Raw genomic sequence first — 24,055 nt, 5'->3', positions numbered from 1 at the left:
AAAAGCAGTGTCAAGAACTCCAGCACGTGACTGACTGGGGCCGAGAAAGGGTTTATATGCTTTTGAAGAGCCCAGTGTACAAATATTTCCCACTTACTAGCATAAAATTTCCTACTGGATGGCTTAAAGGAAGACAAAAAAATGTGAAGAAAAGGGGAAGAGAGCATTGATTTGTCTGGGTATTACTGGAAATGGAGAAACCAAGCTGTTAACTTGAGGTTTGGAAGGTCTGGATATGTTATGTCCATCGGGTGAGACAGGAGATCTAGAGCTGGATCCAGAATCCAGGACTGGTGAATTAATTGAGGCTACAGGAAGGGAAACCAAATCTGTGAAGGCCATAAGGGGGCAATGAGAATGACCTTGGTCTTCAACCTGGCAGCTCTCTGAAAGAACTTTGGAATTAGGGGATATGCGTAAAGTAATCCGTGGGGGGCCAATCATGGAGAAGAGCTTCCCTCGGTGAACCCCCTGTGGGGGGATTAGGGCAAAATAGCTGCTGCACTTGTTGTTTAGGTGAGATGCAGAGATCGCAGCAAGGCTGGCCCCACTTGCAGAAAACTTGTTCCCAACTTTCTGGTTGAGGGACCATTCATGAGGTAACAGAAGGCACCTGCTCAGCTTGTCTGCTAGCACAGTGGACTTAGTGCAGTGGACTTCCCCAGAATGTGTGTTGCTAAGAGAAAGCAGTAGGAAGATATTGCCCATTGCCACACCCTTAGTGCTTCTCAACATAGGGGGTATGATCTGGTTCCTCCTTGTTTGCTGATGTACCAAACCACTGACATATTGGCTGTACTGCAATAGTTCCTCAGAGGAGGGCATCCTGAAGGGCTTGCAACTCCAAATGCATTGCTGTCAACTCCAGTATGTTGATATGCAAAATTGGCCTCTTCATGGGACCATATGCCTTGGACTCACTTTCCAAGGTAATGTCCCCCCCACCCTAGCTGAGAAGAATCCGTGGTCACTACGGCCTTGGGATGTGAGGGAACAAATCGACGGCCCTGTAGCAGTTGTTCTGACTGGATCCACCACATCACACTTTTTTTGCATGAGTTGGTAATTCATATTTGAGTGGTAAATGGCAGCTGAAGAAGCCACCACTGAAATTCCAACAGTCATTGTAGAATCTTCATGTGAAACCTGGCTAGTGGAACAAGGGTTATTGCTGACGCTATTGATCCTAGAGTCTGTAGAACTAGGTGAGCTGAGATAGTGGTCCTGCAAAGTATCTTGTTGACTTATGACCTTAAAATTTGGACTCTGGAAAGGAAAATGGAGGCTACTGTTGACCGTGTGTCAAGTAGTGCTCCTATGAATTCTAGAATTTGAGTTGGTCTAGATTTGAATTTTCTAAATTTATGGTTATTCCTAAGCTTGTGCAAGCGTGCATGACTTCTCTTGCCATGATGAGTTGATGCCTGGTCGGAGCAACAATGAGCCAGTTGTCTATATATGGAAACACACGGAATCCTTGCAGTCTCAAGTGAGCTGCTACCACTGCCATACATTTGGTCAACACTCTGGGGGCTGTGGTGAGTCAAAAAGGCACTGCTCTGTACTGATGATAACTGCTCTGTACTGATGATAACTGGCTCCTAGCCAGAAGCGCAAGTATCTCTTGGATCGCCTGTTAATTTTTATATGATATTATGCATCCAGGAGATCTACTGAGCATATCCAGTCATAGTTTTCCAAAAACAGAAGAATGGACTAAAATATGACCATCCGGAACTTTGTCTTTTGATAAAATCTGTTCAAGCTGCTGAAATCCAGAATTGGTCTCCAGTCCCCTGTTTTCTTTGGCACTAAAAAGAATCTAGAGCAAATTCTGGATCCTTTCTGGTCTGGGGGGGACCTTTTGGATAACTCTTTTGTTTAGCAGCTTTTGTATTTGAATGGGCAGCTTGATCCCTCTGACTGGGTCGGACACTGGGGATTTTCCTGGAAACTGGAGGAGGAAGAGAAAATGGAATTATATATCCTCTGGATATGATTCTCTGCACCAAGTATCTTTTGTTATGTCTACCCAGGCTCGCTGGTGCAGGGACAAACACACATGATAGACTCCAGCAAGGTCAATGGGTCCTCCATTCAAGAGCGCTGAAAGGGTTTGCCAAAAAATGTTTCACTGGACCTTTGATGTTGTGAGTCTCCTCTGCTGTGAAGCCGGCATCTACCATTTCAGTTTCCCCCTCCGCCTCTGGGGGAAGACCCTCCACGTGTGTCCTGGAAAGATCCTTGTGATTTCTTGAAACACATCTTTCCACCCCCACGATGATTTCTCTTGAAGGATCTTTGGGGGGGGGGGGTGTGGAAAAATGCACGTCCACAGCAGAAAGGGTCTTTCCATCCTTCTCACACCTTTACAACATATCTTTCAATCTGAGGCCAAAGTCAGAGGTGCCGTCAAAAGGAGTACTAACAAACATAGAATTAAAAGGCTGCATGAAGTCATCCAAGCACATCCAAGCATGTCTCCTGATGGCTACGCCTGTCTGAACCCACTGCCCTTGAGATTCCTTCTGCCACATTGGAAATCAGCCTCATGGACGTGTTCAGTATCAACTGTAGGGTCACCACCTGTGAGGTGATGGAATCCTTCATATTCTCAGACACAGTTCCTGTGAGGGTATCTAAGAGTTCCTTTATCAGATCCCTCTGCAGTCTTGTGAAATGTGCCAGATAGTTCAGAGATCTTAAGACAAAGGTCCCTGAAGCATAGATATGCTTCCCAAACTTGTCCACTGACCATGATTCCTAACTGGGTGGATGAACAGGGGAACTTTGTCAGCTAGTTCCTTTCTGGGAGCTGCCGCTATGAACATGGCATCAACGGGGGGGGGGCCCTTGGACCAGAACTGCTGGTCTTCGGGGGGGGGGGACTCATAATCTTATCAGGCTTCCTTAGAAATGCCTCAGTGCTGTCAGGCTCCTTTCATGCCCACATCAAGATCAATATGAGGAGCTCGTCAGCAGGAGGAATCACCCAAGGAGGAGATGGGCCTGTACCAAATGCCTCCAGGAGCACAGATTCCTCCAATGAAGGGTTGCTGGGCTTCCAGCCACTTCCCTGTTTCAGAATTTCAAGGCTGTCTCCAAATGAGATGTCTGCAGGAGCTGAACCTTTGCCTGCCTCAAAATCTATGTCTTTGGTAACTGATTCAGGAGAATCTAGATGCTTCCTCTTGCATGACCTCTTCTGAGGGACTGCCTCAGTGGGATAATCTGGGGAGGTATCAGAAGAGGTGGAAATATCCAACTGGGTAGCCCAAGGTTTTGATACCGGCTGCCCCTGTGGGAGGGTTAGCTCAGACTCTTCACAAGAAACAGGAGTGAGGTAGATGCAGGACCCGAGGGGATAAAACCTGTCTTGGTCAAGGTAGCTAAAAGGGCTCTCTCCAAAATCCTAAAAGCTGACCTTCCCAGACAAGGATAGGAACCTGGGGTCTGAAAAGGAGGGCTTTCTGATCCTTGGTCCTTCCCTGCTCCAAGGAAATTCACCCTAAGGCAGAAGTTGGAGCCAAATTAACTCTTGCTGAAGCTTTGAAGTGTAGAGATGGCTCTGAAGCTCTAGGAGTCAACTGAAAAACCTCAGATCTGACAGGGTGGAATCAGCTCCAACAGCTCTCTGGATCCGATAACACGGAGGAGCTTAGAGCAAGCTTTGGATCCAAGGATACAGCAATCTTCGTATCCAAAGAAAATGGGCCTACACAACTCGGATCCAAGGGCTCCAAAACCACGGAGGAAGTCAGAGGAGGAAGAGTTAGAGGTGGTGTCTTGGATGTATGGGCTTTCTGACCCACATGGGTAGAAGCTGAAGCAACAACTTGGTGGCTCTGCATCTAGAGGATCTGCCTCACTACCCTCTCTACATCTTCTACAGTGGGGCTTCTAGAAAGAGCAAAAGGACTATCTGGAAGGAGAATCTGGTCTATAAATGAATGGAGAAGACAATCTCGATGGGACTGGTCCACAAATTGAGAGTAACTTGTCCTAGGTAGTACATCCTGTAGTCTTGGTGGATCCGTCTTCGAATCTGACAAATTCTTACTTTTCAGAGCCTTCAGATCAGAAGAAACAGTCCACTCCAACAGACTTTTTGTCTTTCTCTGATCCAAGGGGGTCGGATCCAACAGTCTCAATTTCTTCTTAGAGGGATCCCAGAAAACTGTAGGATCCGATGAAGGTCTTTTTTGAAGTTTTCTCTGAAGTTTTTGAAGAAACTGAAGAAAAGCTTGGAGAGGAGTGTGGCAACTTTTTAGAAATGTCTCCCGCTATGGCATCACCAAAGGAGTAAGGTAAAAGCCTCTGTAAAATCAATTTGTCTTTGCATTCCACTAACGCTTGGGGGTTGAACTCATGACATAATTGTGCAGCTCTCTTGCACAAGGAGGCAATAAATACAGAGAGTGTGCGTGTCAAAGAGGGGGATCTTTTAACTGCACTTTCCACACTTTTTGAAACCTGCAGGGGGCTTTTCTTTTTCGGTCTACTAGAAAGAAAAACGTTATGACTAACTTCTTCAGCAAAACAAGCACAATGACAACACGATTTAAAGAAAATATAGACAGAAAAAGCTCTTTTTTGTTAAGGAGGGAGAGAAAAAGAGAGAGGACTGCTTGCAAAAGTAGTAAAGAACTAAGATAAACGTAGAAGGGCGAAGGGAGAAAGAGGTAGAAAAGAGATACTAACAATAGTATCAAGAGTACGATAGTACAAGAACAGGAACAGGAAAAAGATTAAAGAAAAAATATCAGTTTAAATACTGGGAAAACAAGTAATTATCTTTCCTAAAACTCAAGAGAGAAATCACCATGCCTTTCACCTAATGGCAGCAAATGAGATCTGAGGTAATAGGGGATGGTGCATTGTGGGTAAGGGAAAAACTCGATAGTTCTAAGCTGCCACAAGCTTTTACAGCAGCTGAGTTGGATATGATGCCTCCGATCTGAACCCACCAGTCGAGGTTAGAATGAAAATTGACAACATCAGATTGTGGGTTTCATGATAAGCATTTACATTTAATGAAGTTATTATATAGAAACTGTTGGAATAGAATTTTAGTTAAGGGATTATTTAGTCCAGAAAAACATGCAAGAAGAGTAAACAAGGGTTGTCCTTTAAGCAGTTTATTGTTTTCTTTTGTTATGAATGCAGTGGTAAACAAGGCAATAAGGTCTAATAATGAAAAAAAGCATATTTACATCAAAATATAAAAAATCATATATATATATATATATATGACATATGCAAATGATTTGCTTATAACTGCAAATGGGAAGGGATGGATAAAATGTTACGTGGAATACAGATATGTGTGTTACAAAGTAGGATTAAATATTTATAAAGAAAAATGTAAAGAGTTTGAAAGTTCAGTTAAAAATGGAGATATATATTTTTTTCAATTCAGGGATTTACATTTTGGGAGTTAAATTTGGTAAAGAGATATGGATTTCTATTCTGAATGAGATTAGAAATATTAACTTGTAGAAAACTTTTGATTTATCTTATAAAATGAAGATTTATTTAATACATTCCTATATTTTGGAAAAAATATGGTATGAAGGGTGTGTATATTTTATTCTACAAGTTTAGAAAAATAATTACTTGCAATAATTTTTTTTTCTTTTATATGGGAATTTCATCTGAATCCTATAAAAGAGGGGTACTGTATTGTAAAAAAGATGAAGAGGGAATCTAAAAATATTACAGTATAGCCGGTATCATTACATCTGTTTTCAATTTTGTTGAAGATTCAAGAAAAAAAGATTGTTCTGGAGAAATATTACGGGAAACATAGCAGGTCATCTTTCAAAAGAAAAAAAAAAAAGATTAAATGAGGAAGAAAGAAGTTATTATGAATTAATGAAAAGACAGGATTTATGATTAATGTATAATAGGAAAGAATCATTTAAGGAAATAATGAAAAACATAACGTGAAGGTATGGAAAAACAAGGAAGAAAGAGTTAAGAAAGCTATTTATTAACAAAAAGAAAGATTTAAAGAAGTATTACAATTACAAGATTTTTATGGTGACTTATGATAGGGGAAATGGTGGTCAAAGCAAGTAGGAAATATTAACAAAACAGATGATCTACTTTTACAGTATTGAATAAACTATGGAAAGTTTTGGCAAATGTAAAAAAATGAATGAAGTCAAAAATGTATATTATTAGAAATTTTGTTTAGAAGATTTTACATGGATATGAATAGGATTGTTTATGCATTATATGAACATTTAAATAAGGATGAGACAGATATTGTAGATAAAGTAGTAATTAGTTTTTTATGGATTATTTGGAAAATGAGATATCAAGAATTATTGTCTAACCAGATGTGGTATATGATTGTTAATATCAAAAAAGGGTGGGAGATAAAGATAACGTAAAATAAGTTTCTTAAAAAAATATATGAGAATGTTTTCTTTTTCTGGCAATTGTGGGTTTTCTTATAAAGTCCCCTACTCTTTTTGATAACTGCTGTGGGATCTTTTATATCTATCTGATCCATCACCAACTCAAGTAGATAGGGCCTTGGTTTAACATCTCAAAAGAAGGATGACATACTCAGGAGTACAGTACCCTCCTTATGCTACACTGCAGTGCTAGTAATAGACATTTAATGCAATTACCTGGTGTGGGGATGGAACCCACTGCTTTCTTCACTAAAAGCAAGTGTGATACCTGTTGAGCTATTGAGATTGCTTATATATTTTCTTAACTTTCTTCACTAAAAGCAAATGTGATACCTGTTGAGCTACTGAGATTGCTTATATATTTTCTTAAAAAGTATCAAAAGTCTACCAAACACTTGTTTTTTTGCAGCACTGTTGAGGAATAGTTAGCAATAAAAGCACGAAGCTCTAATGCACCAGTAATGACCCCCTTCCTTCAGTTTGTTCTTAGCAGCACCTACTTTTCTTAAAGGTTTAAAAAAATACAAAGCTCCTAACTTGTTAAAAAAGGGAAAAAACAGATCCACATATAAGTATAGGTCAATTTAAAAAAATCTATTTGCAGAAATTATATTATACAAGTTATCTCAATAACTGACACAAGTGAGGCATGTCTGGCCTTTTCAAGAGGAAATAAGGAGGTACCTTCTCAATACAGGAAATCAAACATCTTCTTCACAAAGCGTACATGTAACAGTAAATTGTAATATTTGAAATTAACATACAGCTCCATGATAAAGACAGATAAAGCCCTGACTACAGCATAGGTGACCTGAGTTTAATCATCATCTTGGGTCCTTGTAGGAGATTACAGGACAGAATGGGCGTTAGCGTCCACAGCTGGCTTATCCATCCTGGGTGGAGGGATGCAGCTTAGGCTTTCTACATGGGTGAAACCTATCTAGAGTAATATGTGGTACACCCCATGAAGTTTGGGCCTAGTAAATGCATACTGTTGCTTGCATTCACACTACAAGCTGAGAGAAATTCAGTATGCACATGAACTAGAAGAGAAAGAACCACCCAATAATTTATAGCTTAGAAGATGGTGCTGTTATCAGTGTCCACTGAAGTAAGCAAAGAGCAGTCCCCCAGCAACTAACTTTTGCTGTTGTGTCTTAATAACAGAAATTAGCCTCTGGCTAATGAAGTTCCCAGATGACTGCAAACTAGGAGCCATAGTCAAGTCCCCAAATGATGTGGACATCCTACAGAAGGGCCTCACTGAGACAGATGCCTGGTGTCAGAGCCATGGCTTCAAGCTCAATGTCAAAAAGTGCAGTGTCATCCCCTTTGGTAAAAACTCTGTACCCATGAACTGCCACATAGGCAGCAATCTACTTAACACCGAATGCATGATAAGAGACCTTGGGACCCAGGTGGACAGTAGTCTCTCCTTTTATAGTCACATCACCACAGTAGTCAGGAAGTCCTTCTACATGGCACACCTCATCATAAAAGGATTCTCATCCAGGAAAAAAGAGGTCATTGTTCCCCTCTACTCGTCACTCATTAGACCCATTACATCTGCAGCAGCTAGAAAGGTCATAGAAGTACCTCACAAAGAGGATTACTGGCCTCAAACAAATGCCATACACTGACCGCCTCAAAAAACTCCAGCTTTACTCCGTAGCATTTCGCCTACTCCGAGGTGATGTCTGCCTAACATATAAAGCTATGTCAAACCCAGAGCTGATGGACATGCTACACCTAAAGAAATCCCAATCCCTCCGAGCTACACGCTCTAGGGACCTAAACCTTGTCACCACAATAAACAGAACATGCTGGAGGGATAGATTCCTGTCCCAGAGACGTCCTATACTCTGGAACAAGCTACCTATCTATGTCAAGCAAAGTTCTTCATTAGCACTCTTCAAGAAAAATCTTGATGAGTGGATGGGAAATAGGAACTACACCCCAGGGATCACTTCTGTGTCTCTGCTTGACAGTGGTACAGGAAAATAACTTTCTTGGGTGGCGTAAGGTATGGAACCTTGCTGGCCAGGCTTACGTAGGCCCTTGGGCCGATAGTCTAGTACCTACCTATGAACCTAAACCTATGAAAATATTAACACTTCAGATAAACAGCAAGCAAAATAATGACACTGACAACCATAAGCCATACAAATCCCACATTTCCTACTGTAAACCACAATTTGCAACAGATTAACTACAGGAGCAAATCTAAGCACAGGGAGAAGTAACTGTTGCATTTAACAAAGTAGCAATATATAAGAGAAAGAAGTCATTAAAGGCACGCTCTGTGGCTTATCATTATACGACTAGTGACTTCAAAGGTCAAGCTTCCACATACAGCTCCTTTCATTTCCTCCACAAATAGGCTGCTAAACCACATACCTCTAGTTTCCCTTTGTCATAGGCAAGTTTATTTCTGCTTTCAGTCAGTTCACCAAGGACTTGCTCCACTTGCTGTTGGGCATGCTGAAAAAAGTATAAAGATTATACACATTGAATCAATAGCTTCTGGAGACTTTTTTGTAACAGCACAACTGTTCATCATGGAATGCCACAATACATCCATTCAACCTTAAAATCTACCTTACTGGGAAAGTTATCTCTCACTACTACAAAATCATAAATTGTTATCTCATGTAAACATAAGCAATGTATGATTCAAGAAGCTGTTGTAAACCCTGACAGTGTGGTTTATTTATTTATTTATCCTTTGTTCACGTGGTTAGTCCTACTAGGCTAGTAACATCTTTTCAGTGCAGATCCAAGGTAGTATTTATACTACAAGAGGAAATTTGGTTAGGGCATCAGGCAACTTTCCCTATTATTTTCGATAGATGTAGTGGGGTCTTTTACATCCACCTGAACTACTACCAAGTCAAGTAGATGGGGCATCTTAATAAACAACAAAAAACTGCAGTACACATCCATAAAATGCCAATGTATCAGCGATCAAACCAGTAAAACCAAATGTTAAGAGATGACAAACATCACTTATGACTAATCCCTATAAGTATGGCTTTCCACCCAAATGCAATGAGCATAATACAAAAGAAGAAAAGAAATTCATCTTATTGTAAAAAAGCAGCCCGTTTGAAAAACACCACATACATAAATATAAACAGTCCGGACAAACAAAGTACTCCACAATAAGTGGTGGGAGCTAAAGAATATAAAATACGTTGCAAAAAGGACATTTTTTAATATTTTCAACACTTTTTATTCCTATGAAGGGAATACAGCTTTAAGCATAGAAACACTTGGAAAAGTCCTAATGGAATAATTACACAATTGATTAATCAACCAAGGGGTATATAAGCATATAGGTTGCATAGTAAAATTATCTTGAGAAAGCCGGGGAGAGCCCGGGCAAAAGCGCTTGATCAATTGGAATTATTCTTTTGTGGTTTCCGTTTTTGAGTGAAGAACAGAACTGTAATACTTGTTTTTTATTGGCTCCATTGAAACTTTTTGTTTTTACTGGCTCTATTCGAATAAAATTGGATTACTAAAGAAACGTTGGTTCCGATCCGTTTCCTGCTGTGGTTTTCGCTACAAACCTTGAGGTTGTCCTGCATTGTTCTTGTTTGCTTATTAGATGGGGCTTCAGTTTAACATCTCTTCAGAGGGAAGGCACACGCAAGAGTTTAGCACCCCCCTTAAGCTGCACTGTAGTGCAGCCGAAGCACAGTCAGGGGTGCAGTCCCTCTTAAGCTGCACTGCAGTGTCAGCAACTGATCTTCCTGGTGTGGGAATAGCTCACAGCCTTCTACACAAAAGCAGAGTGTACTACCAGTTGTGCTACTGACAAAGATAAATTTTCTATCTGGCTAGACAGAGCAATGCTGACATTATGCTGTTTACCCATCAAAGTCATTACCACAAACTTTCATGTCATTGTGTCAGATGATTAAAAGTAGGACACCTCACACAATTTTTACAGCTACTTTTTCATCTACTCTCCTTAGCCCATGAAGAGAAGAAGGCATTTGGTACTTGCAAGCCATCTTTCCTAAATAATGAAGCAATCCTACACTATGGAGTTATTTTCCACTTGCAACTGTTCAGTAACAAAATTATGCCAAGAACATGTACTTGGAACATAGGCGCTGGAACCATAGAGCAAGGGGGAGGGGCGTCCCCCCACTTTTACCAGAAATCCACGGTGGAGTTTTCTTTAAGGACGACCCAACTCACACTAACGTGGATTTAAAAAAAGCGCACTCAGAAGTTAAACTACTGTTGCCGCTGGTGTGTGTGTTTCTGTACAATGTCGGGAACTATTTTTCTCTCTCTCCCGTTTCTACATATATTTATTTTGTTGCCCGACTCATCTTCTGGTACCTGCAGGCTGTGGATAGGCTGCTCTCGTGGAGTTAAGGTAATCATGGTGGTTTTTTTCAAGCTAAATCAATTTGGCACTTTTTTACTAAATTTCCTGAAGAAAGGAAATAAGCAAATATTCAATCTTCTATGCTGAAAGCAATGTTTCATTTCTCGATGGTGACAATAAAAATAGTGTGAAAGTGTGTTTGTGTGCATGTTGGGGGGGTACTGGGCATACCTGTCAACTGTGTCCAGTTTTCACAGAATGCCCAGATTTTTGCCTCATAGTTTTGGTAGGTCTCTCATAAAACTGAGGGTTTCTTGAAAACAGCTGACGACTGAAGTCACTAAATAACGGCATACATTTCAGTCTCCAACTTCACATCATTAACATTCATATTATTCTAGAACTTTTTTAAGTTTATAATCGCAAAAATGTAGAAGCTGTCCTACTTTTGGGCCATTGCCCCCACGTTATTCTAGGCTTTGTCCAGATTTGTTGCAGTAAGATGTTGACAGGTATGTTGCTGAAGTTTATTCTACACGAAGCATGAATTTTGTACAAAAGTCTCTTCCTTGTCTTCTGATCCTAGTGAAGGGCACTCGATGTATAGGACACCCACAGGCAGTGCCATATATTTTTATGCTGACTCATTTCGAGTACTATTACTTTTTATTCTGGACGGGACATTAGATGGACAATTAGCATGCTTGGTGAGCAATCAGGTGTAAAGCCTTCATCACCTAGTTGAATGCATATACTACAGGCATGTTTAGACAAAATTTCAGAAGTTCAACAAATGCCAGTAGCTTGTTGTCTGTGATCACTGTACAGCAGGGAGTGGGTTTTAGCTTTTTCCCCACTGCAATATGATCTGAGTTAACTACCAGGGGATGTGGGAGGCACAGCCCCCCCACATGGTGAGTACAGAGGGCACACCCCCATATATAAGCAATGTTTAAAGTTTTTGGTGTGCATGATTTTCAGTTTTTTTTTGTTTCGACATTCTGGAGTTGATCTTTTGGGGTTTGATCATTTGTTTGATTGGTGGAATGATAGGAATCCTTAATTAGTGTAGCTTGGATGGATAGTGATGTCCATCGTGATCAAAACTAGTACCTTGGAATACTCCCCTCTTCCGAGTTTATACATTACCTGCTATATGCGCAAACTTAACATGCCAAGTTGTCTCTTATCCAGTTTAAAATCCAATCTGTTTAGGACTTACATAAATTAAATATCCATTTTTTATTTACAAAAATGCTGTGCACAAAACCAAGATCTGTTGCATTTATCTGTCTATCCAAGTTTAAATGGATTCCTGCTGTGAAGGTCTGTACTGCAATCACTCAGGATGTATTTGGATAACATCACCGACTTTCATTTTAAGTTTTCCATCTCTGTTGTAATAACCTAAGCAAGCACCACTCCTTTTGCTCTCTCAGACAGTCCAGTAAACATTTGGCTCTGCTGTTGTCTATCCATATTTTTTCAGAAATAAAACTGAGAACTGACCTAGTTGTTTGGCATTTGGGAACTTGTGTACAGTGGTCTAAATTTTGACCAACATGTGCCCAGAGTCATAAGAAAGTCTTTCTATATTGCAAACCTTATAAACAATTGTTTTGTGACTAGACCTAGAGATGTTATTGTTCCTCTTTACAAAACCCTCAGTAGGTCAGTCATTTTGTATAATGACCACTTTGGCATGTATCTGTCCAAACCCATGCAACAGTTGGAATACCCACAGAGATACCTTACTAAAAGGATACAAGTCATAAACAATAGGACTTGCATGGACCACCTCAAAGATTTATCACTATACTCAGTATCCTACAGAGTACTTAGAGGTGACATGTCTGGCATACAAGGCATCCTCCAACCTAATACAGATGGACCTACTGAACATCAGCAAGTCAAATGGCATCAGAAATACTCAGTCCAGGTATCTAAACTGAATGTTGTGGAGAGATGGATATATATCACAGAGGCTACCACTGTTCCAGAACAGACTATCCATAACAATAAAACAAAGCTCATCTGTCCATATTCAAATGCAACTTGGATCTAAGGATGGGTAATAGAAAATGTACTCCAGGATTGCACCGAGTGCCTCTAATGGATAGAAGCAGTTCCTAAATGCTGCATCCCTTACATGGGTCCCCCTCAAATTATCTATGGTATGATCACAATTATTCTTACTAGGGCTCATATACAATTATCAGCCATGGAATAAGTAAGACCAATCAGGAAATGTTAATTCAAGCACCAAAAGGGAATTGGCTAAGCTTAAAATGTCCTCTAAGTGAACCTAAGTTGTGGTAGTAAATAGTTTTAAAAAATTGCCCTTTTTAGATCATTAAGTGCCCCTCTCAACCCCCCCCCCCCCCCCGTCTTTAACAGCTTCCGGCACCTATGACTTGGAACATGCTGTAACAAGCATTCAGTCTAAGGTAGTTGTATAAAAACATCAGACACTCCAGATTTGGTTGGAAAATATCTGCAAAAAAGGTCACTCAGTTCAAAAAAGCAAAATTTATGAGCACACAACATAAGGCAGGATCTGTGGGAAGAGGTCTGCTTCACAAATAGTTAGGTCTAATGTAACAGGCATTAGAACCACTCTGCACATACAACTATTCTAGACTGACAAGTCCTGCTTCTTTTTACCATAATGCACTGTTAAGTGGATTACTAGTTCAGGACCTACAAAAAGCAAACAGGAGGAAAATGGTACGAGATAGAAAGAAGGATATGTCCTGCATTATGATTTCTTGTTAGAGATATTACGGGGAGTTCCCATAACTTTTGTATCCAATGCTGAAGTACATCTCTGGCTGCAGGAAGATTTTAGGACTGATTTCTCTGCTCAAACTTTCAGAATAGTTGTGCTGTGGAAAGATACCTTTTACAAATATGGCCCTAAAGGAATACCTGGAATCAAGGATCATGTCCAATTTATGTTTGGAAGAGGTAGTCTAGAAAAGTAAAGAAACAGTAATGCAAATATCTGTCAAAAATGAATAACAGAAAAAGAAGGCTATGTACTACCCATAACATTCCATCTGTGGTGTCCATTTTCATTCTTCAACTGTTGGGTTCAGATCCATTCTTGGATTCAACTTCTCTTCTTCCAGCTCATGGATCACTGAAAATCTCAAGCTCCTCCCTTTACCCATAGTGCCCTAGTCACATAACATATGTAAGATCTTATTTGCTGCTCCTTATATTTGCAAAGCAGTAGGAAAAACGATACAATAACAGAATATGGGACTCAAACAAAGGAACAGTAATTCATTCAGCATCTTTTGATCCTTCCAAGAGTGAATAAGGAGGGGGTTGGTGGGAGGGAAGTTGAGGAAGAATGAAAATGGACAACACAGATGGAATGTTATGGTGAGTACATAACTTTTTTATCTGATGTTTTGATTTTTATCCATTCCTTAACTGTTAGGACAGAGTTCCCAGATAGCTAAATTACAGGAGGACTTTAAGGAAGGATATTCCTGAGCACTGCTAAGCCAAAAGCTGCTCTTCCCCTAGAAACCAGATCCAATTTGTAATGAGCAATAAAAGTATAAGGATTAGTCCAAGTTGCAGATGCAAAAATATCATACAAGGAAGTTCTAGATAAAGCTGAGGAAGTTTCCAGTGGTCTAATGAAATGGGATTTTTGGTGGTTTTGGTAAAGACAAACATACTTTTTTTGAATACAAATGTAATACAGTCAGTCAACCATCTGGTAAAGTTATTTAAAAACTGGTCTGCCTAATTTTAATTCCGAAAAAAAACACATTGCTTGATTTCCTCAGATTTTTGGTTCTGTGACGAAAAAATCATAATTGTTTGTGATATCCAACAGATGTAAAATATATTCTCCTTTATTTGAGCAATTTGGAAAGACAGCTGGCAGGTTGGCAACCTGATTAATACTGGATTCCGACACCACATTATGAAGAAAGAAAGGATTGATCCATAAGGATACTCTAGCCTTCTGAAAAAACAAATAAGGAGGTTTAAATGACAATGCCTGCAATTCCGATACTCTTCTAGCAGAAGTAATTGCAACCAAAAAGACACTTTTCCAGGTCAAAAATTTGAGATCACACTTAGCTGATGGTTCAAAAAGGGGAACTGCATTAAAGATTGCGAAAAAAGAAGTTATGTTCTTACCATAACATTTCATCTGTGTTGTTGATCTTCATTCATTCATAACAGATCGCACCAGCCAAAAACTCTCGAGTTAAGGTCACCCATAGTGCCCCTCTCATCTCCTCAGATCAAGTTAAGTATAAGAAAGCGGAGGCTTTGTCTTAGCAAATGTCCTATCATGTAACCAGGACCAAATCCGAACCTCCAGGAGTCTTTTGGAGGGGGTAGGAGGGTGGAATGTCATGAATGAATAAAGATCAACAACACAGATGAAACGTTATGGTAAGAATTAGAAGTTATGTTCTTACCATAACGTTCCATGTTAGTTGTCTTCTTCTCGCCTTCTTTCTTGCTGGATGGGTTCGGAGCCGACCTCGGCTCCGACTCGGCCACTCTAAAAGCTCGAGAGTTGGTTCCACCGGCTCGAGGCTCCCCTTATATCCCACAATGCTAGGCGTGAATTACCTCAGATCTCGTTTGTGAGCTAGGCTCAGCTAATAATACAACCAGAAAAAAACTGGGAAAAGATAGACCACCTCTATAAACAAAGGGGAAGAGGAAAGGTGACCTAAAGCCTGATCTAGGAAATATGCACAGCAGAGCATATACCTATAGCAAAGAGGTGGTAGAAAGAGAGGTCACAATCAAACTCCTCTAGGTCTGTCCAGGCCAGGGGGATGGAGGGTGGGACGCAAGAAAGAAGGCGAGAAGAAGACAACTAACATGGAACGTTATGGTAAGAACATAACTTCTAAATGTTAAGTTGTCTATCTCGCCTTCATTCTTGCTGGATGGGACAGCGTCCTAGCACCTTGTCCCGGGTGGCCTAACGGAACAGACTCTTGAGAACAGTGGTACCAAAGTTAGCTCTATGCCTAGAAGCTAAATCCAACTTATAATGTGAAATGAAAGTGTGAGGAGTAGCCCAAGTAGCCGCTGCACAAATGGTGTCAATAGGCAGTCTGTCTTGGAAGGCTATAGAAGTAGCCAAAGCTCTGGTGGAATGGGCTTTAGGTTTGTTAGGCAGCTTTTGGTGTCTAATTTCATAAACAATGGAAATTAGAGATGTTAGCCATCTAGACAGTGATACCTTGGAAACAGAAAGTCCCTTTCTGCCTTCTGCATAAGGGACAAACAGCTGGTCAGATTTTCTGAATTGTTTGGTTCTATCCAAATAGTACCTTAACTGACGATGAACATCTAGCCAATGCAATTTTTGTTCAGACCTATTAGAATATTCTGGAAAAACACAGGAGGTCAATGCTTTGATTTAGGTTAGACGTCGAGGCTATTTTAGGTAAAAAGGACGGGTTGGTTCGTAAGGATACCCTGTCCTTATGGAACAACAGATAAGGAGGTCGACAGCTGAGTGCATGAAGTTCTGAAACTCTTCTAGCTGAAGTAATAGCTACCAGAAAGAGAGTCTTCCATGATAGCAATTTTAATGAACAGGAAGCTGCAGGTTCGAAGGGGAAGAATCAAAGAACTGAGCACTAAATTAAGGTCCCAAGGAGGAGGAGGATTTCTTATAGGAGGTCTGAGAAGAAAAACTCCTTCAAAAAGGCTTTGCAAAGCTTGTGGGACATGATGGCAGACTCTGAAATGCCTACATGAAAGTTAGATATAGCTGCCAATTGAACTTTGAGAGTAGAAGGAGATGAACCTGCATGAAAGAGTTCAGCTAGAAAATCAAGAACCATATGGATGGGAGCAGTGAAAGGATCTAAATCCTTTCCTTGAGCCCAATAGGCAAAACGTTTCCACTTACTGAGATAAATTTTCCGAGTGGAAGATTTATGTGAAGCTATTAAAATATCTCGAACATTGTGAGATATTTGAGGAAGCCTGGCTAGGGTAGGAACTGGAGGAACCAAGCAGTGAGGTTCAGAGAGGGAGGGAGCGATGTAACTGACCCGACTGATGGATCAAAAGATCTGGAACTAGGTCCAGATGCCAAGGTTGCTCCAACAGAAATTGATGTAGAAAGGGGAACCAAACCTGTCGAGGCCAGTAAGGAGCAATGAGGATCAATGAGGCCTTCTGAGCGATAGCTTTCTGTATCACCTGAGAGATTAGTGGGAAGGGAGGAAATGCATACAGAAGTCCCCGGGGCCAAACTTGGACTAGAGCGTCTCTGCTGGGCTGGCCTGGTAACGAGAATAGGGTGAAATAATCTCTGCACTTGCTGTTTTGGGGAGTAGCAAAAAGGTCGCAGCAAGGCTGACCCCACTTGAGAAAAATTTTTCTCGCAATAGAATCTTTCAGAGACCACTTGTGAGGCATGAGGATAGCCCTGCTCAACTTGTCCGCGATTTGATTGGACTTCCCGGGGATGTGCGTTGCTATCAGAAAACGCTGAGAAGAAATCGCCCATTGCCACAGTCTGAGTGCTTCTCGACATAGGGGATAGGACCTGGTTCCGCCTTGTTTGTTGATATACCACACTACATATTGTCCGTCTGGATTGCTATCGTTCCCAGGGGAAGAGAGTTTTGAAGGGCTTGCAACGCTAAAAGCACTGCTCTCATCTCTAGAACATTTATATGCAAGTGGCATTCGTCTGGTCGCCATATGCCCTGGACAGTTCTGCCCTGATAATGCCCCCCCCACCCGATCAGGGAGGCGTCCGTTGTCAGAGTAGCAACCGGAGGGGAAGGAACAAAAGGTCTTCCCAAGAAGAGCTGAGGGGAAGACATCCACCACAGAAGATGATTCTTGCATGTTTGCATAATCATAATGGTGTGGGACATCGGAAGTTGCTGGTATGACCATTGTGTGAAGAGCATCCATTGAAGGATTCTCATGTGGAATCTGGCTAATGGAAGCAGAGGTATGGCAGCCGCCATAATCCCCAATACTTTCAGAACTAACCTGGCTTTGACTCTGTTGCTGCTGAAGAGAAGCGAGACTAGTTTGCGTATGTCTATTATTCTCTGATCTGTTAGTCTCGCAGACATGTTGACTGTGTCTAGATTTGCGCCTATGAAGGTAATAGCGACAAGGCGACAAAACAGACTTTTCGCAATTTATTGAGATGCCTAACTTTTGACAAATGCGAAAGGTGTAGTCTCTGGCCATTAGAAGAAGATGCTTGGTGGGAGCTGTGAGGAGCCAGTCGTCCAAATATGGAAACACCTGGAATCCTTGCCCCCCAGGTGAGAAGCTACCACTGCCATGCATTTGGTAAACACCGGGGCAGTGGTGAGTCCAAAGGGCAGGGCTCTGAATTGAAAATGACTGGTTCCCAGCCTGAAGTGGAGAAATCTTCTGGAGCGTCTGTTCATTTTATATGATAGTACGCATCCTGAAGGTCTATAGAGCACATCCAGTTTTCCTTTCCCAATAGGGGAAGGATGGACTGTAGCGTGACCATCCGAAATCTTGTTTTCTTGACAGACTTGTTCAAGATACTGAGATCCAAAATTGGTCTCCAGTCCCCTGTTTTCTTTGGAACAAAAAGAACCTGGAGTAGATTCCGGATCCTTGCTGGTCTGCTGGAACTGGCTGAATTGCTCTTTTTGCAAGCAGCTTTGAAATTTCCAAAGCTGCAAGATCCCTTTGAGCGGGTGGAACATCTGGAAGGGATTTCTTTGATTGGTTTGGAATGCGAACGAAGGGAATGGAATAGCCTTCGGAAATGATGGACTGTACCCACTTGTCTTGAGTTAGGGATAGCCAGGCTTCTGGGTACAGTGACAATCTTCCCCGAACTGCCTCCAAAGGTGGACAGTCGGGCAACACCTCAGGGATGCTGAAAGGGCTTATCGGAAAAAGTTTCTCGATTGCCCTGGTTTTGCCGACCCCCCTCTGACTCTGGGGCGACGTCTACCATTATTGTCCCCTCCTCTGCCTCTGGAGGGGAACAGACTCTGTGCGTCAGGCAAATTCCCTTGAGATTGTTTGCGGAACCACATTTTTCCACTTTTCTGGCCTTTGGGGTAAGGTCTAGAAGGAGTAGAAAAACGGACTCCGACGGCAGACAAAGTCTTGCCATCCGTCTCGCACCTAGTCAAGGTTTCTTTCACCTGAGGACCAAAGAGAGATGATCCATCAAACGGGGAGTTAGTGAAAGACGTTTTAAAGGGGTCCGCAAAATTGCATAGTCGCATCCAGGCATGCCGGCGTAAGGCGACACCTGTCCCTGCGGCTCTACTCGCTCCATCAGCCGCATATGAAAGGAGGAGCATGGAGGTGTTAGCTATAGAATTCAGGGTAGTCAGCTGGGCGTTCATCTTGTCCTGAAAACCTGCAGCTGTAGGATCCTTCAACATGTCACTCGCTTCCTTGATCAAGTCTCTCTGGAAACGAGTGAAATGGCATAGGTAGTTCAGCGAACGCATAGCAAAGGTCGCTGACGAAAACATCCGCTTCCCGTACCTGTCCATAGACCTAGATTCCTTGTTAGGGGGATGGACAGGCACTGAAGGATCAGCTAGTTCCTTCTTGGTGGCAGCAGCTACCACCATAGCATCCACCGTAACTCCTTTGGTCAGAAATTGTTTATCAGTTGGTGCTGTTATAAACTTAAAAGGTCTCCTGGGGGTAGGGTCCACTGAGTCAGGAGCCGTCCATGCTTTCTTTGCTACCACCTGCATGAGGGGGTCAAAGGGGGGAGACAACCAAGAGGTGGAAGGGCGAGAGCCAAACGCCTCAAGATACACAGATTCATCCTCCGAAGGGTTAAGGGCTGGCCAATTTCCCCTCTGCTTGAGGATCTCTAGAATGTCTGCAAAGGAGACATCTTCAGAAGGGGAACGGGGGGAACCCTCGGAATCCTCTAAATCAGTGTCAGAGGTGACAGACTCAGGTGAGTCTATGTGTTTCCTCTTACACTTTCTCTTCCTAGGGGGCTCCCCTGCCAAATCAGGAGAGGCCTCGGAAGAGGATGAAATCCCCACAGGGGATTCTTGAAGAGTTGGCTCTCTGCGGTCGGGGATGACGGAGAGAGTAGACTTAACCTGAGGCACCGAAGAGGGAGGGGCGGACGGAGCCGACTGTGGAGTTGAACCAGGTTCCAACACACTCCGCATGACCTCGAACGCACCCCTGTCAGGCAGAGCCAAAGGTCCCCGCTCCGAGAAGCTGAGAACCTCCCTCGGCACCGACAGAGATGGCTCCGAGGCCGATGTCGGAGCCGAACTCACCAGAGCCGAAGCACCGAGAGGGAGAGCGGGGTCGGACAAGGGTCCGATGCCACTCACCTCCTCGGAGCCGACGAGGGAAGTCCGGCGCCGAGATTCTTCAAAGGAAGAAATCGGAGCCGATGATGGAACCGAAGACAAATGTATCGGCTCCGACGCTACCACAGTCTCGGTTCCGAGACGCCCCGGCTCCGAGCTCAAAGGAGTCGGAGGAGGAATATTTAGAGGGACAGATTGAAGCATCGACTGATGAGTCGGGCTCTGAAGCATTTGGGCCAGTGCCTCAGACTTTAGAAGTCGACTCACTACCCTCTGAAGGTCATGATCCGAAAGCCTCGATGACCTAGAGGAGTGAGACCTATGGCTCCATTCAGACAGCAAGGGGGACGCTGGAGCCGAATGAACGGAGCCAAGGGATGGTGACCTAGACCTCTTTCTCGATGTCGGCTCCGATGGTCTGATCGGAGCCGACCCAGGAATTTCCAATACCTCGGCTCCAGCCGAGGGAACCACAGAAGCTGTAGTCAAAGACTCATCGGCTCCAGCCGGAGCCGATGTAGCAGTAGGTTTCGAAGCCTTAGGCCTCGACTCTGAAGCTGGAGTCGAGGTCTTAGAAGCCTTGGAAGGTTTTCCCGAGGTAGCAGTTAGGGAACCTTCAGGCTTAAGCAAACCCCTTAGAATGAGTTTGTTTTTTCTTTCCTGTAGGACTCTAGGGCTGAAGCCATGGCATACAGCACAAGAGTCCTGCAGGTGTAAAGGTCCCAGGCAGTACACACAAGAAGTGTGACCGTCTGTCAGAGACATTTTCTGACAGCACGAGTCACACTTCTTGAAGCCTGAGACCTTTGAATCCTTGGACATTTTCAAGGAACCGAAAGTGTAACCACCACACAAAAAACACACACACACTGATTACACTATCAAAAATAATGTTTAAACTAAATTTGAACTAATAAATCTAGTTAGTTTGTAATACAATATAAATCCCTACAAAAACACAAACATACCACTATTAGGGATGGAAGGGCCCGAAGGCCTAAGGAAAGAACTTATCAGTTCTTGTGGGAAAGGGGCTGGATAAGGGTAGAAAGGATAAAAATCCACTACACTAAGGGTAAACAGAGAAAAAAAACTAAGCTAAAAGGGGTATAAAAGTTATTAGACTGATCTAATACCACTGACCTGAAGCCGGCAGAAAAACAACACCTCGATCGCTGTAGCGGCAAACGAGATCTGAGGTAATTCACGCCTAGCATTGTGGGATATAAGGGGAGCCTCGAGCCGGTGGAACCAACTCTCGAGCTTTTAGAGTGGCCGAGTCAGAGCCGAGGTCGGCTCCGAACCCATCCAGCAAGAATGAAGGCGAGATAGACAACTTAACATCATACCTTCTTTTCCTGATGTTGTTAATCTTCATTCATCCATGACAGATGGGAGCGTCCCTAAGCTTTGTGCCCCGGGAGGTCCTATGGAAGGATATTCCTGAGCACCTTGAGCCAAAGGATGCTTTTCCCCATGGAGACCAAGTCCAATTTGTAATGAGTGATAAATGTATGAGGGGTAGCCCAATTGGCTGCTGTGCAGATGTCATCCATAGAAACACTGGAATGAAAAGCCCTCAAAGTAGCAACTGATCTGGTTGAATGCGCCTTGATTTTAGTTGTTAAATGCATTTGATTTTGTTGACAGACAAAAGAGATGCAGTCTCTCAGCCATTTCGCCAAAGTGACTTTGGAAACTGATTTTCTCAGCTTGAGTCCAGAAAAAGACAGGAACAATTGGTCAGATTTTTGGAAAGATTTAGTCCTAAGTAGAAATGCAATTGTCTATGTACATCCAATGAATGCAAACAATATTCTCCTTTATTAGAAAAGTTTGGGAAGAAAACTGGCAGGTCGATGGATTGATTTATATTCAACTGTGAGATAACCTTGGGTAGAAAGGAGGGATTAGTCTGAAGAGATACTCTCTCTTGGTGGAAAACTAAGTAAGAACGTTTTACGCACAAGGCCTGCATTTCTGATATTCTTCTCGCCGATGTAATCGCAAGTGGCAGCAGGCTCTAAGGGGTGACGAGTCAAAGTCTGTAGGACCAGTGTCAAATTCCAAGATTCAATGGGCTCTTTGAAGGGCGGTTTTATATGCATGCCTCCTTTCAAGAAAGTTTTACAGAGAAGGTGGGATATTAAAGAGGAATCTCAGAAACCATTATGGAAGTTTGAGATAGCTGCTAAATGGACCTGGATCATAGAAGCTGAAGCTTCTGAATGGAGTAAGGTTGATAAATACTCCAACACCGAATTAATAGGAGCTAGAAAGGGGTCCAGTCCTTTTTCTCGAGACCAAAACACAAATCTGTTCCATTTACTATAATAATCTTTTCTGGTGGACGGTTTATGGGAAGCCAGAAGTATGTTTTGTATAGGAGAAGATAAGTTATTTTGCCTGGCAATTACTGGAAGTGGAGGTACCAAGTTCTCACTGTGGGTGTGACAGTAATCCTGGAGTTGGATTCAGAGTCCACGGGTGGTGAACCAGGTGAGGCCAAAGGAAAGGAAATCAGACTTGTTGGGGTCAACAGGGTGCAATAAGGATTACTTTGCTTTTCAACTGAAGTGCTTTCTTTAGAAACTGTGGAATTAGAGGAAAGGGAAGGAAGACATAAAGCAGTCCTGGGTGCCAATCGTGTACTAGAGCGTCCCTTGGGTCTCCCCCTGAGGGGGGATAAGGGCAAAGTAGCTGCTGCATTTGTGGTTGGTGGGAGACACGAATAGATCACAGCAAGGCTGACCCCAGTGAAGGAAAATCTTTGTCGCTACTTTGGGACTGAGAGACCACTCGTGAGGCAGGAAAATGCATCTGCTTAGTTTGTCCGCAGTCACGCAGTCACGCTGGAGTTCCTGGGAATGTGCATTACCACCAGAAAGAGATTGGAGGCTATTGCCCATTGTCATCCTTTCATGGCTTCCTGACACAACAGGTAGGATCTGGTTCCCCCATTTGTTGATATACCAGACGACCGGCATGTTGTCCGAATGGACAGCAACTGTCCCCGACAGGAGGGCAGACTGGAATGCTTGCAATGCCATAAGCACCACCCGCAGTTCTAGGACACTGATATGCAAACTGGCCTCTAAGGGAGACCAAGTGCCTTGGGCTGTCTTTCCCTGAAAATGCCCACACCCCCACCCCATCAGGGATGTGTCCATGGTCACTATGGCCTTGGACTGAGAGGGTGAGAAGGGACAACTCCATAATTCCATTTCTGGCTTCATATACCAATTCAGATCCTGGTTGCAGAGGTTCGTTATGTGGACTGGGTGGGACACTGGATATGTTAATAGGGACCACTGTGACACTAGGAGCCACTGTAGTACTCTCATATGGAGTCTTGCTAGGGGAACTATAGTAATCATTGCTGCCATTGATCCAACAGTTGAAGGACTGAACGAGCTGGGACTTTGTCCTAACAGAGTATCACTCGGAGTTGAGATCTTGGTCTGTGAAGCTTGTGAAGAGGAAGAGTGACAAGGCAAGACCTCGTGTGGAATGCCGCTCCTATAAATTCTAGGCTTTGAGTAGGTACTAGTTTCAACTTCTCTTCGTTTATTGAGATCTCTAAGAGCAGTGTTAGCTCAAGTGTGTAGTGCAACACAAGAAGCAGTAGATGCTTGGTGAGGGCAGTAAGGAGCCAATTGTCCAAACATAGAAACACCCGGAATCCTTGCCGTCTCAAGTGAGCTGCTACTACCGTCATACATTTGGTGAACACACTGTGGCCTGTAGAGAGACCAAAGGACAGCGCTCAAAACTGACAGTGACTGGCTCCCAGCTGGAAGTGGACATATCTTCTGGAGCATTTGTCCAATTTTATATGGTAATACACATCCTGGAGATCTATCAAGCACATCCAGTTGTCTTTTTCCAGAAACGGGAGGATAGACTGAACCGTGACCATCCAGAGTTTGGTCTGTCTGACGAACTTGCTTAGGATGCTG

The 24,055-nt window shown here is 42.7% G+C and overlaps 1 protein-coding gene across 1 annotated transcript in view; it reads right to left on the bottom strand.

Annotated features, from left to right (window-relative positions):
* CCDC150 (coiled-coil domain containing 150) overlaps positions 1-24,055 on the bottom strand; it is a 2,807,665-nt gene that overhangs the window by 1,271,587 nt on the left and 1,512,023 nt on the right. Inside the window, exon 14 of the mRNA XM_044070503.1 lies at positions 8,823-8,906. Coding sequence (XP_043926438.1) covers positions 8,823-8,906 — 84 coding nt within the window. The remainder of the gene's footprint in view (positions 1-8,822; positions 8,907-24,055) is intronic.

Source organism: Protopterus annectens, chromosome 4.part1 (assembly GCF_019279795.1).
Source record: "Protopterus annectens isolate FY-2018-M chromosome 4.part1, PAN1.0, whole genome shotgun sequence".
In the NCBI taxonomy this organism is placed as follows: Eukaryota; Metazoa; Chordata; order Ceratodontiformes; family Protopteridae; genus Protopterus; species Protopterus annectens.
Note: the sequence above shows the minus strand (reverse complement) of the source record. Positions and strands in the feature narration are given on the sequence as shown.